The sequence below is a fragment of the Cetorhinus maximus genome, chromosome 3, assembly GCF_964194155.1.
Source record: "Cetorhinus maximus chromosome 3, sCetMax3.hap1.1, whole genome shotgun sequence".
NCBI lineage: Eukaryota > Metazoa > Chordata > Chondrichthyes > Lamniformes > Cetorhinidae > Cetorhinus > Cetorhinus maximus.
In genome coordinates, this window is record NC_135881.1 from 4,530,053 (window position 1) to 4,548,057 (window position 18,005).

General features: G+C 44.2%; 1 protein-coding gene across 1 annotated transcript in view; it reads right to left on the minus strand.

The window, feature by feature from the left end:
• The window catches only part of LOC144675088 (diacylglycerol O-acyltransferase 1-like), a 108,517-nt gene that overhangs the window by 14,081 nt on the left and 76,431 nt on the right, over positions 1–18,005 (minus strand). The window contains exons 9-12 of the mRNA XM_078536117.1: positions 14,561–14,664; positions 12,808–12,846; positions 8,165–8,206; positions 6,396–6,440 (exon numbers count right to left, since the gene is read on the minus strand). Coding sequence (XP_078392243.1) covers positions 6,396–6,440; positions 8,165–8,206; positions 12,808–12,846; positions 14,561–14,664 — 230 coding nt within the window. The remainder of the gene's footprint in view (positions 1–6,395; positions 6,441–8,164; positions 8,207–12,807; positions 12,847–14,560; positions 14,665–18,005) is intronic.

Consider the following 18,005-nt stretch of genomic DNA (forward strand, 5'->3'; position numbering starts at 1 on the left):
CGGCAGAGAATGACTAAAAGATTAACCAGGAGAATTAAATTTGAGTACGAGAGGAAGCTAGCTAGCAATGTAAAACTGGACAGCAATGGTTTCTACAGGTATTTAAAAAGGAAAAGACTAAGTAAAGTGAGTGTTGGTTCTCTAGAGTGACAGTGGGGAGTTAGTAGTAGATAATAAGGAAATGGCGGAAGAAATGAACAAATATTTTGCTTCTGTATTCACTATAGTGGATACAAAAAATATTCCAGTAATAGCTATAAATCAGAAGGTGAAAGGGAGAGAGAAACTTGGTGAAATTGAACTCACTAGGGAAGCGGTAGTGAGCAAACTGATGGAGCTGCATGCAAGTCTCCAGGTCCAGATGGACTGCATCTTACGATCTTGAAAGAGGTGGCTACTGAGTTAGTAGATATGCTGGTGTTAATTTCCCAAAATTCACTAGATTCTGGAAAGGTTCCATCAGACTGGAAAGTAGTAAATATAACCCCTCTATTCAAGAAGGAAGGGAGGCAGACAACAGGAAACTATAGGCCAGTTAGCTTGACGTCCGACGTGGGGATGGTGTTAGATTAGATCATTAAAGAGGTTAGAGCTGGGCACTTAGAAAAACACAAGGTAATCGGGAAGAGTCAGCATGGTTTTGTGAAAGGGAAATCATGTTTAACCAATTTAACTAATTGGAGTCTTGAAGGAGGAACATGCATTGTGGATAAAGGGGAGCCTGTAGACGTGCTGTACTTGGATTTCCATAAGGTATTTGATAAGGTGCCACATCAAAGGCTATTGTGGAAAATAAAAGCTCATGGAGTAGGGGTTAACATATTAGCCTGGATAGAAGATTGGCTGGCTGGCTGGCAGAAAACAGAGTATGCACAAATGAGTCTTTTTCAGATGGGGAAGATGGTGATGAGTGGGGTCTGTGCTGGGGCCTCAACTTTTTACAATTTACATCAATGACTTAGATGAGGGGAGTGATGGCATGGTAGCTAAATTTGCAGATGACACAAAGATAGGTAGGAAAGTATGTTGTGAAGAGGACATGAGGTTGCAGACGGATATAGATAGGTTGAATGAGTGGGCAAAGATCTGGCAAATGGAGTTAAATGTTGGAAAATGTGAAGTTGTTCACTTTGGCAGGAAGAAAAAAAAGGGGACTATTACTTAAATGGAGAACGGCTGCATAATTCTGAGGTGCAGAGGGATCTAGGTACGAGCCATAAAAAGTTAGTATGCAGATATGGCAAGTAATTAAGGTGGCTAATGGAATGCTACCCTTTATTATGAAAGGAATTGAACATAAAAGTAAGGATGTTATGCTTCGGTTATGCAGGGCATTGGTGAGATCGCATCTCGAATACTGTGTGCAGCTGGTCTCCTTATTTGAGGAAGGATGTAAATGCATTGGAGGCGGTTCAGAGGAGGTTTACTAGATTGATACCTGGAATGAGTGGGTTACCTTATGAGGAAAGGTTGGACAGACTGGGCTTGTTTCCACTGGAGTTTAGAAGAGTGAGGGGTGATTTAATTGAAGTATACAAGATCCTGAACGGCATTGACAAGGTGGACGTGGAAAGGATGTTTCCTCTTGTGGGTGAGTCCAGAACTAGGGGGCACTGTTTTAAAATTAGGGGTCACCCTTTTAGGACAGAGAGGAGGAGAAATTTTTTCTCAGAGGATTGTGAGACTTTGGAACTCAGAAGGCGGGGTCACTGAATATTTTTAAGGCAGAGGTAGATTCTTGTTAGGTAAGGGAATCAAGCCTTATCAGGGGTAGATGGGAAAGTGGAATTTGAAACACAAGAAGATCAGCCATGACCTTATTGAATGGCGGAGCAGGCTCGAGGGGCCGAATGGTCTACTCCTGTTCCTATTTCTTATGTTTCTTATGGGTTGAATGGCCACCTTCTGTGCCATGAATCTTTCTGTTTCTAAGTTCAGAATCAAAATCCTATTCTTGCAGCAGGAGCAAAAGATTTACACAATGCCTAACTTGTTGCTGCACTCAATGTCGATCACTGGGTGCCCAAAAGCAGGGAGTGTTCCGTTCGCCAACACTAACCAAACCTCACCTTGCAACCAGATATTAAACTGTTGACCGAACATCACAGGGATGTTATTGAGGTTAATAACATCCTTGCATTTAGGGGAAGCTAGATAAATACATGAGGGAAATAGGAAGAGGTAATTCTGATATGACTCAATGAATTAGAGTGGAGAGCCCTCAGAGATCATGGGAATTGGTCTTGTCCGGCTAATGGGTTTTCCGGGCAGAGACCCAGGGCTACAATTCCCGACGTGCAAGGAAGTTCCAGCACAAGCACAGGGTGGAAAAGGGGAACAGGCTGTGCATGTGCAAGGACAACCTCTGCGGATAGGCTGCAGAAACAACAACCACAGAACCGGAGTACGGCACAAAAACAAGCCCCCATGAGCAGTCGGAGAGGAGAGTTGGCTCCAAGCTGCTGAAGTGCTCATTAGTTCTGTTCTGCTGAGGGGGCCGGGGCTCAGAGATACCCCGGGAGCTGTTAGCTCTGTTCTGCTGAGGGGACCGGGGCTCAGAGATACCCCGGGAGCTGTTAGCTCTGTGCTAAGAGTTGGAACTCGGGGAAGTGCAGGATCTGTATTCGCTCTGTGTAGCTGGGGCTCAGGGAAGCCCTGGAGCAATTTTGGCAGCAGCTTGGCTGAGGAGCTGGGACTGTTCTTGTGTTTAGACGCTGGAGCGTAGCTTGGCCGACACATTGGAGAGGGGGGGGTCAGTCTCGGTAGTCGGTCAGCTCAGCTGCAAAAGAGCCCAAGGCGGCTGGACCCGGGAGTGGGTTTGAGAGAGATTTGGAATAGTGTGCCATGTGGGTGAGGATTGTACCCGTGGATCTCAGATGGAATTGAGCTGGGGATCAGACTAGCTCTTTGAAGGAGAGGAGCTGAAATTCCTCTTGCGGAAAACAAGAGTTTTTAAAGAATTTTTATGACTCACAGTGATAACTGATACCTGAGTGAGTTGCTGAGAAATTCAGGGAATCTGCTTTAGTCTCTACCATTTAATGTGCAGTTTGTGGTATTTGACCACAGTAAACATTCATGTTTACCTCATGATAATCCTGTATGTTAGCGTGTAAGTTAGAGTATTGAATGTTTGCTTTGTTAACTGTTGTGTAGTAAAATTCCTTCTTGTTTAAAACTGTGGGATCTTGTGCCTTTATTCTCTTAGTAACCGGGATTTCTGATTTTGTCAACTTTAGAACAAAAAGTTGCTGGTCCTAACAAATTTGAGGGTCTCATTTGGGACCTTAACAAAATTTGGGCAGGTGGTGGCGTAGTGGCATTGTGACTGGACTGGTAACCCAGGGTAATGCTCTGGAGATGGGGGAGTTTGAATTCAATAAAAAAAAAACTCGTTTTAAAAGTCTAATGACAATCATAAAAAAACTCCATTGTCAATTTTCAGGAAAACACATCTGGTTCCAAGAAGTTACTAGAGATCCTCAAAGAGGGATGTCTTTTTCTTTAAGAAAAAATACTTCTTGTGTGGACAAATGTATATACATGTGTTTTCTTTTTAAAGGAGGGGAATAAGGTCAATTTATCGAATGAAAAATATATATTGATGCTTGTTATTACCATTATTTTTTTTTGTGTGATTCTATAAACTCAGGGTTACTTTCTTTTTAAAAAGAGGGGAATCGGTTGGGGAAGGAAAACAGTAAAAGAAGTTCAATTGCTAATTATTAGGTTGTTTAATTAAGTACACATTGGTTGTATAAAAGGGATAACAGCTGAGACTAGTGCTGTCTGTGGAGAGTTTCATGACAAGCAATAAAACTCTGTCTGAAGGAGTTGGTCTTGGTTTCGGTCTTCATTTCTAAACAACTATTGGAGCTTAATAGAATGCACTGCCTTGAAGTGTGGTGGAGGCAGGTTCAATTGAGGCATTGAAGAGGGCATTAGATGATTATCTGAATAGGAACAATGTGCAGGGATACGGGGAAAAGGCAGGGCAATGGCACCAGGTCATAATGCTCATTTGGAGAGCTGGTGCAGACAGGATGGGCCGAATGGCCTCCTGTGCCGTTAAAATTCTGTGATTCACTAATGTCCTTTGGGGAAGGAAACCTGCTGTCCTTACCTGGCCTGGCCTACAAGTGACTCCAGACCCACAGTATTGTGGTTGACTGTTAAATGCCCTCTGAAATGGCCTAGCAAGCCACTCAATTCAAGGGCAATTAGGGATGGGCAATAAATGCTGGTCAGGCCAGCAACGTCCACATCCCTTGAATTAATTTTATTTAAAAATCGTAACAAGATCCATTGGGCTGCTTCTTTGCTTAACTTCTAATGTAATGTAATGAATCACTGGAGCAAGTGATAAATCACACAGGTTTTCATCATAATACCCTGTGAGATTCACTGCTTTATGACAAACATGAACCACAATTGGATGTGACGTAGGGAAGAACAAGAAGTGCATCTGTACTGTGCCTCCCACAACCTCAGGATGTCCCAAAACACTTTACAACCAATGCAGTTTTTTTGACATGTTGGAATATTGGAAACTCAGCAGCCAATTTCTACACAAAGGAGTCCGACAAAGCAATCTGATAATGACCAGATTATTACAGGCTAGTCAGCTTATAACCTGGGTGGTGGGCACATTATTGGAAGAGATTCTGAGACACAGTATAAATCTTCATTTCGAAAGACATGGATTAATCAAGAATAGTTAGCTTATCACTAACCTTCCCTTTTCTTCTACCTGGTACCCTCCTTTTTCAACAACAGTAAACCCATCACATTTTCTACCGCCCTTCAGTTCTGAAGAAGAGTCATCCGGACTCGAAACATTGACTTATTTTTCTCCCTCCGCAGATGCAGCCAGGCCTGCTGAGTATTTCCAGCACTTTCTGTTTTGTATTTGTTAAGGGAAGGTTGTGTCTGACTCACTCGGTTGTATTTTTTTGAAGAATAACAAGGTGGTTTTAACGATGTTGCTTGACGGATGAATATTGGCCAGGAAACCTGCTTTTTGTTCCCCAAAATAATGCCGTGGGTCTTCAACATCCACCCGAGGGTGCTGCCAGGCCTTGTTTAAACAGCTCAGCCCAAGAAAGGCACCTCTGACAATGCAGCACTCCCCCCTCAGTATTGCACTGGGAATGTCAGCCTGGATTATGTGCTCATGTTTCTGGACTGGAACTTGAACCCATGACCTTCTGACCCAAGAGGTGAGAGTGCGACATGTGGAGGAGCCCTGGCCGATGGTGTCCAACCTTTTGGAGAATGGTCAGGATCCATCCGCCACAACTACCGAATGACCGCGGCATCGATTACACCAGAAGGATAGATGTATTTAAAAGGAATCTAGGTAAGTACATGAAAGAAAAAGGAATAGAAGGATATGTTGAAAGCATGAGTTGCAGTAAGTTGGGAGGAGGCTTGGGTGGGGTGTAATCACCTACAGATTCTGGTTGGGCCTGTTGCAGCGCTGTCAAATCTATATAAAACAGGAGCATCATTCACAGTTCAAACCCACCGCTACACTGAGTTACAGTGATCACCAGCTGCCTAGAAGAATGAGAGGTGACCTTACTGAAACACATAAGATCCTGAGGGGACTTGACAGGGTGGATGCTGAAAGGATGGTTCCCCTTATGGGAGAGACTAGAACTAGGGGACACAGTTTAAAAACAAGAGGTCTCCCATTTAAGACGGAGATGAGGAGAAATTTTATCCCTTAGAGAGTCGTTAGTTGTGGAATTCTCTTCCCAAGAGAGCAGTGGAGGCTGGGTCATTGAATATTTTTAAGGCAGAGGTAGATAGATTCTTGACTGACAAGGGAATCAAATGGTACAGGAGGTAAACAGGAAAGTAGAGGGCACCAACCATCTGGCCATGATCAGCCATGATCTTCTCAAATGGCAGGGCAGGCTTGAGGGGCTGAATGGCCTTCTCCTGCTCCTAATTTCAATGTTCATATATTCTGCTGTTATTCGTTTTGTGACTTGGTTTACTCTTACCTGTTCTCTACTTTTCCATTAGGCTTGTGTGAACTAATAAGACCTAATTCCTGACTGAGGCTGAAAGGCTGCTCTTTCACTGGTCTAATGTCTAAATTCACCAGAACTTTTCAAATCATCCAAAATTGTAAAACTGCAGAGGCTCAAAAAGGAACTGCGAGCTGGGTCCAGCCCTTCATCTATGTACTGCCCACCGCCAATGTAGAATGCAGGTATGAGGGTTAGGTTTAGGAAAGGTCACATAGCAATTAAAGAACCCCATTGGGATTAGGAGCTTGTCACCCACGTATCTATAATAAATAATTCTGAACACTGGTAATGCAAAATACATAGTCAAACAGAGCTATCTGTAAACTTATTTTCCAAAAAAAGAAAATGACTTACTGCAAGCTTCAGCAGGCGCTCTATCATCCTGGAATAGTCCATATCCTGGAATTAATAATTACCAAGGTGTATCATAAACACATACAAACATTATGACACACAGTCTTCAACGGTGATCAGTGTGTGCAAGTATACGGAACATGTTAAACAGAAGTCTGCATGAGAAGCTGTTGGAAATACTGATGAAAAACTGAGGGAAAAAAGATCATAAAATTTAATAAAATCGAACTTCAAAACGCACTAATTGAGAGGCTTCAGACGAAGAATCAAGACATCCTCTCAATGTACACTATCCGAATCCTCCGTCATTTCAGGTACGTGAGGATGGAGGGAATGGAAAAGGAGTTTTACTCTGTAAACCATGTGCTGTACCTGCTCTGGGAGTGTTTGTTGGGGACAGTGCAGACAGAGGTTTACTCTGTATCTAACTCCGTGCTGTACCTGCTCTGGGAGTGTTTGTTGGGGACAGTGCAGACAGAGGTTTACTCTGTATCTAACCCCGTGCTGTACCTGCCCTGGGAGTGTTTGATGGGGACAGTGTAGAGGGAGCTTTACTCTGTATCTAACCCCGTGCTGTACCTGTCCTGGGAGTGTTTGATGGGGACAGTGTAGAGGGAGCTTTACTCTGTATCTAACCCCGTGCTGTACCTGTCCTGGGAGTGTTTAATGTGGACAGTGGAGAGGGAGCTTTACTCTGTATCTAACCCCATGCTGTACCTGTCCTGGGAGTGTTTGATGGGGACAGTGTAGAGGGAGCTTTACTCTGTATCTAACCCCGTGCTATACCTGTCCTGGGAGTGTTTAATGTGGACAGTGGAGAGGGAGCTTTACTCTGTACCTAACCCCGTGCTGTACCTGTCCTGGGAGTGTTTGATGGGGACAGTGTAGAAGGAGCTTTACTCTGTATCTAACCCCGTGCTGTACCTGCCCTGGGAGTGTTTGCTGGGGACAGTGTAGAGGGAGCTTTACTCTGTATCTAACCCTGTGCTGTACCTGCCCTGGGAATGTTTGATGGGGACAGTGTAGAGGGAGCTTTACTCTGTATCTAACCCCGTGCTGTACCTGTCCTGGGAGTGTTTGATGGGGACAGTGTAGAGGGAGCTTTACTGTGTATCTAACCCTGTGCTGCACCTGTCCTGGGAGTGTTTGATGGGGACAGTGTAGAGGGAACTTTACTTTGTATCTAACCCCGTGCTGTACCTGTCCTGGCAGTGTTTGATAGGACAGTATAGACACAATTCTTCTATTTAACCTTGGAGGCTCAATACTGGTTGCTGGGTGCCAGAAATGTTTTTTTCTGAGCTCAAATAACAAGATCAATGCAAATTTGAGTAGATCACAACTGATCCAAAAACAAGAACGTGTATGAATTCTGTGATTCTAGGTAGCATCTTTAAATGTAATAAAATGTCCTAAGACACTTCACAGGACCATTAAAAATTAAAATTTGACACCGAGCTGCATAAGGTGATATTAGGGCAGATGGCCAAAAGCTTGGTCAAAGAGTTAGGTTTTAAGGATCATCTTAAAGGAAGAGAGTGGAGGAGAGGATTCAGGAGGGAATTTCAGAACTTAAGAACTCCAGGCAGCTGAAGGCATGACCACTAAGATGGAGTAAAGGATCTATTTTTGCAGTAGCGTGCCTGTACAGATAATTGTTTAACACGTTCTGTGTGCACATCCAACAATTGTCGTTGGAGATTTATGGATCCATCCGTAGTGATGGTCAAAAACAGAAGAACAGAAGTCTGATATAGCCAGTTACTTACTTTGAATGGCTTCATGGAATTCTGTATAGCTGGTACCAACCACTAGTGAAAGAAAAGAAAAGCTCTGAGTCTCTCAACTTACAGTACATCTCTATGCAAGACATTTAATACAGGGTATAGAACTCAGCATCCAGTAAATAGGAACGGGAGTAGGCCATTCAGCCCCTCAAGCCTGCTCCACCACTCAACCAGATCATTGCTGATCATCTACCTCAATGCCATCTTCCCTCACTAACCTCATATCCCTTGATGTCATTAGTATCTAGGAATCAATCAATCTCTGTCTTGAACATACTCAATGATTGAGCTTCCACAGCCCTCTGGGGTTAGAATTCCAAAGATCCACGAGCCTCTTAGTGAAGAAATTCCTCCTCATCTCAGTACAGGACACTGCACATCAGTGGATTGTATTACTGTCCTTTTACACAGATCTGGGTGACGATACATTATTTATACATCAGGACTGCAAAGTAATCAAGGTCGACCTAATGTTCCCAGGACCACAGATGCACAAGTTTGGGTGTCGGAGAAGCCCTTCGGAAAAAAGGCAAAGAGCCAGTCAGCACGAGTGGCTGGGGGAGTGAGAGTAAGGTTCTGGCCTCGAGAATCCATCAACTGTCACTTTTACTGTCCGTGTGGGGCCCTGTATTGCAACTGGCTCGAAGAAGCAGCAATGCATTTCTTCACAGCTAGGTCCAGACATCATCTGACACTGGCAAAAGCGGTAGAACCAAATTTGTGAACATTTATTTCGACCATCTGCACAATTCTGTATGTGTAGCTGTTTAATCTCACCACCTACGTTAATTCCTTCTGACGACATAAACATGGAGACATTGTGGATCTGCTCAGAGGGTAGCACTCTTTCCTTGGAGTCAGGAGTTAAGTCCCACTCCAGAGACTCGAGCGTAAAAGCTAGGCTGATACTCTACTGCAAGACTGAGGGGATGCTGTACTGTTGAAGGTGTCACCCTTTCGATGAAATGTTAAACTGAGACCCCGCAAATCCTCTCACTTGGATTTTACAGATACATTGGCTACAGATACTATTCAACAAGACCAGGGAGTTCCCTGCGGTGCCCTGGCCAACATTTATACCTCAACCAAAATCTGAAACAAATGAGGTGGTCATTGTCTCGTTGCTGTGTGTGGGAGTTTGCTGTGTGCAAATTGGACGCTACATTCCCTACATCGCAATGGCAGCTGCAAATTAAAAGTAGTTCATTGATAGTGAAACACTTTGGGACCCACTGAGGTCACAAGAGGTGCTATAAAAGTTGATGGCTTTCTTGCTTTCTCCAGTGCAAACAAGTCCATGGTATAAATATAACCTAGAGTTATATAACCTGGAGCTCTGTTACATCAGGAGCTGGCCTCAAATCCCAGGAGATTTTTCAGACTGCAAACATGAGAGCGTTAACAAAAATACAAGCAAAGAAAGATGCAGGGAGGTCCCAGTCATTTAAAGAGTCACTCGTTGAGGACCGGTGCTGCAGTACAGTTAGAGACCAACCTTTTACCCAATCCAATGGATATGGCTAAAAATTCCATCATGGAATGATTGAAGTAGACAGCATTGATGTATAAATGAGGGAAAGTGGAATTGAGGGGCAAAAGCAGGAAGAGGCAATTAGGACAGGGAAGAAGCTTGTGCGAGTTATACAGGACAGTTGGGCCACAAATGGTCTATTTCTGTGCTGTAGATTCTACATATTTTTATTCTTTCGTGGGATGCGAGTGTCGCTGGCAAGGCCAGCATTTATTGCCCATCCCTAATTGCCCTGAACTGATCGACTTGCTAGGTCATTTCAGGGGGCAGTTAAGAGCCAACCACACTGCTGTGGATCTGGAGTCAAACGTAGGCCAGACCAGGTAAGGGGTAAGGATGGCAGGTTTAAAGGACATTAGTGAACCAGATGGGCTTTTACAGCCACTATTACTGAGACTAGCTTTATATTCCAGACTTTATTAATCGAATTCAAATCCTACCAGCTGCCATGGTTGGATTTGAACCCATGTCCCCAGTGCATTAGCCTAGGCCCCTAGATTACTAGTTCAGGGGCATTACCAATATGCCATCATCGCCGCATAATTCAATAGTGAGTGATTTTCTGAGGACTGGATTGGGGAAGTGCAGAGGGAGCTTTATTCTGCAGACAACCTCGGTGTATGTGTCTGGGCAATGTCTGATGCTGACACATGGTTGCCTGGATTGAAAAAATTCTTACCTCCTTCACTGTGAAAAACAAATAGTCCCCAAAACAAATAAACAAGCCACCACAATAAAGCATCATGACAAACCATCAGGACATTCTCCATGTCACCTGGTTATCGTGTGATGAATCTGAAGCCGGAGGTCTCCAGTTCCCGATGAGCAGTTCGGGCCTTTCGCGCATGAGCCAGCCGGGACATGGCCGAACATGCGCAGTTCGTTTATGTTATCTTCTTCAGGCCAGGAACCAGCCTCTGTGGCAGCAAGGAAGGGCAAAAGACCCGAAAAGCAGGTCAAGTGATCTGAACCAGAGTGCCATTACCAAGGAGTCGTCCCAGGGAGCAAGACACAGGAGGGGGACAAGGAGAAGGTCCCCAAAGGTAGTCCCAGGAAAGGGATGAAGATGGGGGACAGGAATAGATCCTGTTAAGTGAGGTTAAAGAAAGGAGCAGAGTAATAGGCTGCAAATTCAAGAAACAGCTGCAGGAGCAGACCAAGCAAAGTGAGCACGAGAGGAGTCCTGAAGGCCGAGAAGGCAGCTGAAGGTCGGAGACCCTGTGCTACGGGCAGCGGAGATCTGCTCGGCACAGCCAAAGGTCTGAAACCGTGCCTGGAAAGTGAAGATTAAGTCTACTCGGAGATCCAGGGGGAAAAGAATCTTGGAAGAAGAGATTGAAACCCTGCGAAGTGGGTCATTGTTGAAACCGCCCGAGTAGGAGCAGCTTTTGGAAAGAATTCCAAGGCGAGATCTTCAAATGCGGAGATTTGAAACCCTCGTGAGAGAAACGAAGTTTCAGCGAGATTGGTTGGCTGGCTCACAATGTGACAAATGTCAGGATGGGTGGGTTAAGAATCCATGGAATCTGCTTTGGTTGCACCTGTCATTTACTGGGGAGTGTTCAGTGTGTGTCAGAGAAAGGAACAAGAATTCTACATCCTTTGATGAGAAAGACTGCAAAGTTATTGGGGAAAGTAGTTGACTGAGTAGTCAGTTATAGAGCTCAGTAAAGTGATCGGTTTAGCAGAGGTGCTACCAGAGGACCAAGTTTACAGTGCGGTTTTTGGGTGTCCAGATACGAGTTGGGTGAAAAGCATTGAGCGAATGTTCAGGAATTCACCAGAAAGAAGCTGTTTGCAACTGTGCCAGTCTCCAGAGGGAAGCCTTTGCGTCAAACTAGTGGTAACTCTTCATTTCTTCACTGGTTTATATGTCTGTAAAGATATTGCTGGGGTAAAGGAATAGTGTGAATTTGAAGCATCCTCTTGTGTTTGTTTCGAGATCTTTCCAGCCTTTTTGTCTTGTGTAATGTAGTTCATTTTTCCTTGTTTATTAAATACTTTATTCTTTTTGTTAAACGTTCATCAGCAGATTTCTTTGAAATTGTTCAGTAATTTTCCTCCATAGTTTCTAAAAAAGAAAGTTAGGATCTATCAAGCCAGGTTTCACTCTGGGATCTGACTTGTCCAGTATTAACAGATCGTAACAATCACAGCGATCGTAACAATCACAGTGACCAACAATCACAGCGATCGTAACAATCACAGCGATCGTAACAATCACAGCGATCGTAACAATCACAGCGATCGTAACAATCACAGCGATCGTAACAATCACAGCGATCGTAACAATCACAGCGACCGTAACAATCAGTGATCGTAACAATCACAGCGATCGTAACAATCACAGCGACCGTAACAATCACAGCGACCGTAACAATCACAGCGACCGTAACAATCACAGCGACCGTAACAATCACAGCGATTGTAACAATCACAGTGACTGTAACAATCACAGCGATCGTAACAATCACAGCGACCGTAACAATCACAGCGACCGTAACAATCACAGCGACCGTAACAATCACAGCGACCGTAACAATCACAGTGACTGTAACAATCACAGCGACCGTAACAATCACAGCGACCGTAACAATCACAGCGACCGTAACCATCACAGTGACTGTAACAATCACAGCGATCGTAACAATCACAGTGACCGTAACAATCACAGCGACCGTAACAATCACAGTGACCAACAATCACAGCGATCGTAACAATCACAGCGATTGTAACAATCACAGCGATCGTAACAATCACAGCGATCGTAACAATCACAGTGACTGTAGCAATCACAGCGACTGTAACAATCACAGTGACCGTAACAATCACAGCGATCGTAACAATCACAGTGACTGTAACAATCACAGTGACCGTAACAATCACGGTGACTGTAACAATCACAGCGATCGTAACAATCACAGTGACTGTAACAATCACAGTGACTGTAACAACCACAGTGACCGTAACAATCACAGTGATGAGGCACACGGCTCAACTCCCTCTTCCGCTCACAAAATAGCTTAGTAAACACCTAATGATTAACACACCCTTTAAAGATCAGCGCATTACTCCAAACTTAGAATTTACTCACCTGCTGAATCAACCCCACTTGTAACTGGATGAGGAAAAGCTGCAAAGGAAAAATAAACATCAAACCAGATCTGTGGGACGAGTGGCAAGGCCCCATGATATCAAAACAGGAGTAGGCCATTCAGCCCCTCCAGTCTGTTCCACCATTATATTAGATCTTGGCTTCATACCCCTTGATACCCTTAATAAAAAAAATCTATCCATCCGAGTCTTTAAAATTTCAACTGACCGCCCCCCCCCCAGCATCCAGAACATTTTGGAGTTCCAGATCGCTACGACTGTGTGTGGGGAGAGGTGCTTCCTAATTTCACTTCTAAATGGTCTAGCTTTAATTTTAAATCTGCAAGCTTTATTCTGGATTCCCCCAACAGATTAAGGCGTTCTCTCTGTATTTACTCTTGAATCCTTTGATCAATTTAAATGTCTTGAAAATATCGCCCCTCCACCATCAAACTCAGGGGGACGAGTCGGCAGTGGCTATACTTTGGTCTCTGAGGTTTAAGTCCCCCTCCAGGGCTTGAGCACAAAAAGTCCAGGCTGACACTCCACTGCAGTGCTGAGGGTGTGCTGCACTGTCAGAGGTGCCATCTTTCAAATGAGACTTTAAACCAAGGGTTGGGTAGGTGGATGTAAAAGATCCCACGGCACTATTTGGAAGAAGAACAGAGGAGTTATCCCCAGTGTCCTGGCCAATATTTATCCCTTAATCAACATCATAAAACAAATTATCTGTTCATTATCACATTGCTGCTTGTGGGAGCTTGATGTGTGCACATTAAGCTGCCTGTTTCTTACATTACCACCGTGATTATGGTCCAAAAGTACTTCATTGGCTGTTAAGTGCTTTGAGACGTCCAGTGGTCAATATAATTGCTATATAAGCACGCCTGCCTTTCTTTTAATACATACCAATTTTATGCAACTTGTCCTCATAATTTAACCCTTTATGCTCTGGTAACTGGCGGATCTAAACTATATGCCTCATTCCTGGCCAATAGATCCTTCCTGAGTTGCGGTGCCGAGAATGGATATCAATACTTTAGATATGAGATGGTCTGCTGTCTAATTACCTAGTTCCTGTGATGATGGCACGAGACATGTAAATGGAGAACTAATCCCACCACTATCCAGAATTCAAAGACATTTCCATTTGCTGCATTAATGCTGCCGGATGGGGGAAAACGACTAACTGCTGGCAATGCAGGAGGGTCACCCGAGGTGAACCATTCCAGCCCCAGTACCTGTATTAGACATGTAATGCAATGTAAGCCAATATACCACTAGTTCCAAAATAGACTCAGAATTGTGAAAACAGCTGGGGTTTATAAATTGGCTGGAGAAGTGGGCGCAGGGACATTAAGGGGGGGGGTCCATCTGTAGATTCCTCCACCCCAACCCTCCAGTCAACAGTCATCCACCAATTAGATTCACACAGGAAGAATGCCTCATTGCTGAGGGTTACCTGCAGGGTTAGTGATGTACCATAGCGAGAGCTGCTACCTTTAGGAGCAATGGGGAGGACGTACAAATTGGACTCACTGGTATTTACAGGTCGGTATCTGTCTCCTTATTTATCTAGTCCCATTTTAGCCACAAAAGGAGTTTCCATTTTCCTTCGGATTGAGATGCTGGCAAAAGTACATTCTCTCCAACCTCTCCCCACCCCCGACCCCCCACCCCGAAAACCTTGGACGTATTCTTGTGCCGAGAGGGATCAGAGGTTCTGGGGTGGAATTGTGTCGAAAGTTGCTCACCATTTCAAACATTCTCCTCAGCAGGAACCGCTTGCGGATCCGGGACGATCGGGGAAAATTTAGCTCGTAGCAGAGAGTGGGAGCTAATAGGAAGTAATACATGTCTAGAAAACAAATGGAAACAAAAGACGTCAAATAACGGCGGGGGGCAACAAAAGCGAATCACAGAACGGGAGGAAAGGAAACTGGCTGTCCCCTCCTTCCTCACTTTGGGCCTGTATGTGACTCCAATCCCACACCAACATGGCTGTCTCCTAACGTTCTTCTGAAGTGGCCCATCACATCAAACCACTCGTGGGGGTAACTTCATTATACAGTTAATGAAAGGCTTACCAAAATCTTCTCAAGGGTAATTAGGATTGGGCAATAAATCATATAATCTTACAGCACAGGAGGCCATTTGACCCATCCTGCCCGTGCCAGCTCTTTGAGCAAGCTATCCCGCTCGCCCCCACACCCTTGCTCGTTTTCCACAGCCCTGCAATTTTTTTCTTTTTTTGAAGTACACTTTCTTTTGTGAGTTATTCCTGAATCTGCTTCCGTCATTCTTTCAACTCGTGCATTCCCGATTATAATAAAACAATTTCCCCTAATTCCCCCCAGTCACTGGCCCGTCCATCAGTGGAAAGTTTCTCTTTAATCCACATCAATGATTAGGATGTGGAGACCAAATGTAATGTTTCCAAGTTTGCTGATGACGCAAAGCTGGGTGGGAAGGTGAGTTGTGAGGAGGCTTCAAGGAGATTTAAGCAGGCTAAGTGAGTGGGCAAGAACATGACAGGTGGAATATAACGTGGAAAAATGTGAAGTTATCCACTTTGTTTGGAAAAACAGAAATGCAGAGTGTTTCTTATACGGGGAGTGGTGATGTCCAAAGGGACACGCGTGTCCTTGTTCATAAGCCAAAATCTAACATGCAGGTACCACAAGCAATTAGGAAGGCAAATGGTATGTTAGCCAATTGTAAGGGGATTTGAGTAAAGGAGTTAGGAAGTCTTGCTGCAGTTGTATGGAGCCTTGGTAAGACCACACCTGGAGTATTGTGTGCAGTTCTGGTTCCTTACCTAAGCAAGGATATACTGGCCATAGAGGGAGTGCAATGAAGGTTCACCAGACCAATTCCTAGGATGGTCGGATTGTCCTATGAGGAATGATTGAGGAGACTGGGCCTGTTTTCTCTAGAGTTTAGAAGAATGAGAGGCGACCTCATTGAAGCGTATAAAATTCTCACAGGACTCAGCAGAGTGGATGCAGGAAAGATGTTTCCCCCGATTGGGAGGGCCCAGAGCTAGGGGACACAGTCTCAGAATAAGAGGTGGGCCATTTAGGACTGAGATGAGGAGGAATCTCTTCAGTCAGAGGGTGGTGAATCTTTCTAATTCTCTACTCCAGAGGGGCTGTGGAGACTCAGCCACTGAACATGTTCAAAGCAGAGGTTGATAGATTTCTAGATACCAATGACATCAAGGGACACGGGGATAGTGTGGGAAGATGGGGTCGAGGAAGAAGATCAGCCATGATCTAGTTGAATAGCGGAGAAAGCTCGAGGGGACGAATGGTCAACTTCTGCGCCTATGTTCACATCCTCCATCAAAACCGGGGAGCCTCCCGAGGTCATGAAAGATCTGTATGAAAATGCAAGTCACTTTTTCCTTTCATATCTTGGCTTCCAAAAAATAAGAGCAGAAGGGTGACTAAATTTAGTGCAAATTATCACAATAACTTCACCAAAAGATCCATTCCAACCTTCCCTGTTCAAGGATATTTTTAAATCAACATACAAATAATGGCAGATTACACTCAGCAGGGGGCAGAGTAGGCTTACTTACAGCATCCTACACAAGCTCATCAGCTTTTATCTACTGTAACTCAGCAGCTACGTGACCAGTGCATGGTATCTTGCTCCGTTCCACTCTGACTACTCACCAGCCACTCCTGACTACTGGGAAAGAAGCGTCAGAAACAAAAACGTTAGGCAACCCCTGTGCCAGTGATCTAAGGAAATGTTTCGAAAACTGGGTTCGGCTGTCTGTGCTGAGGAAACTCGGAGGTGACCTCACTGACGTTCATGCTAACCGAACACCAAATTTACTCAGGCAGCTTTATCATTATGGAAAAGGATTCAAAATAAAGGAGGCAAAATTTATTATGTTACGACCGGGATGGGAGGATCCCACAAATTATAAATTACTCCGCAGGCCGTACTGTTAATTTAAATGTTTAATTTTTCTCACCAAAATGGCCAATTGTTTATACCTATACCTCGAGTACCCAGTAGAAGAGAGACTCTGACCAGGCTTCTTTCAAAAGCTCAGAATGATTAATCTATTTTAAAACAAAATTTCTTTTAATGAGTTGCAAGTACTGGTTAACACACAATTGTAATCGGGGAAGTTTAATCTATCTCTTCCTGAAGAATTCCCCCAGCGCACACACACACACAGACAAACAAAGGACAAACAGAAACAGTCTCTCTGCAGGGATGGGCTTTGAAGGATTGGCCTTATAAAGGATAAAGTCCGCAGGGTTTCGACGCTGTCGACCGGGAGTTCCCTCGTGTCTGGAAGTTATCACCAACTGGTCTCAGCTTTGCAGGTCCAAATGCAGACTGGTTACGCTCGGGTGAGGGTTCTCTGGCTACAGGTTGACAGTCAATTTGAGGCAAGGTGGAGGGAGGGAGCCAGTCAAGGTAGCTTTCCTTTCTCAGCTTGCTCTCCAACAAGACTGCCCCTCAAAACAAGCAGGTTCACAACCTCCGTTTTTTCCCTCTCTCCCATGTCATTGCCTTGTTATCTCCCAGATTTTCATTAATTAAAGTTCAACACAAACAAACAACTCCTTCCCAAGTACCATATAGGTCAGGTGATTTCTTGGACCAGGCCTGCTTGTTGACAGTTCCAAGGTAAACTTATGACCTTTTTAAAAAAAATCCCAGTTTAGCATCCAGATGACCAGGTCATGACAGGTCCTTACATTTTCAAAAGAAAGCTTCAGTCTTGAGAGATATGATTCTAACAATTAGTTCAGCACAACTTAACATATAATAGGAAAATTATTAAAGCTTACAACACAAACGGGGTTAATAGATGAGATGTGTTTCGACAGAGATTTGATGGGATAGCTTTTCAAATTATTTATTCCTGGGATACAGGAGCAGTTGGTCAGGCTGACATATACTGCCCGTCCCCAGTTACTTGGAGGTGCTGTCATAGTTAAGTACTACAGCATGGCCACTTCACAGCACAGTTAAGAGTTAACCACTTAATGCGGGATGAGTGTGTCATATCATCCAGGCCAAGTAAGGAGAGATTTAACAACAATCCACTGACTTGGTTATCACTTTTAGTGACTTGGATTCAAATCGGAATTCAAACTCCCAAAATGCCACAATGGGATTTGAACTTGCAATTTTCTGGATTATTGGTACAATAGCCATATCCTAACA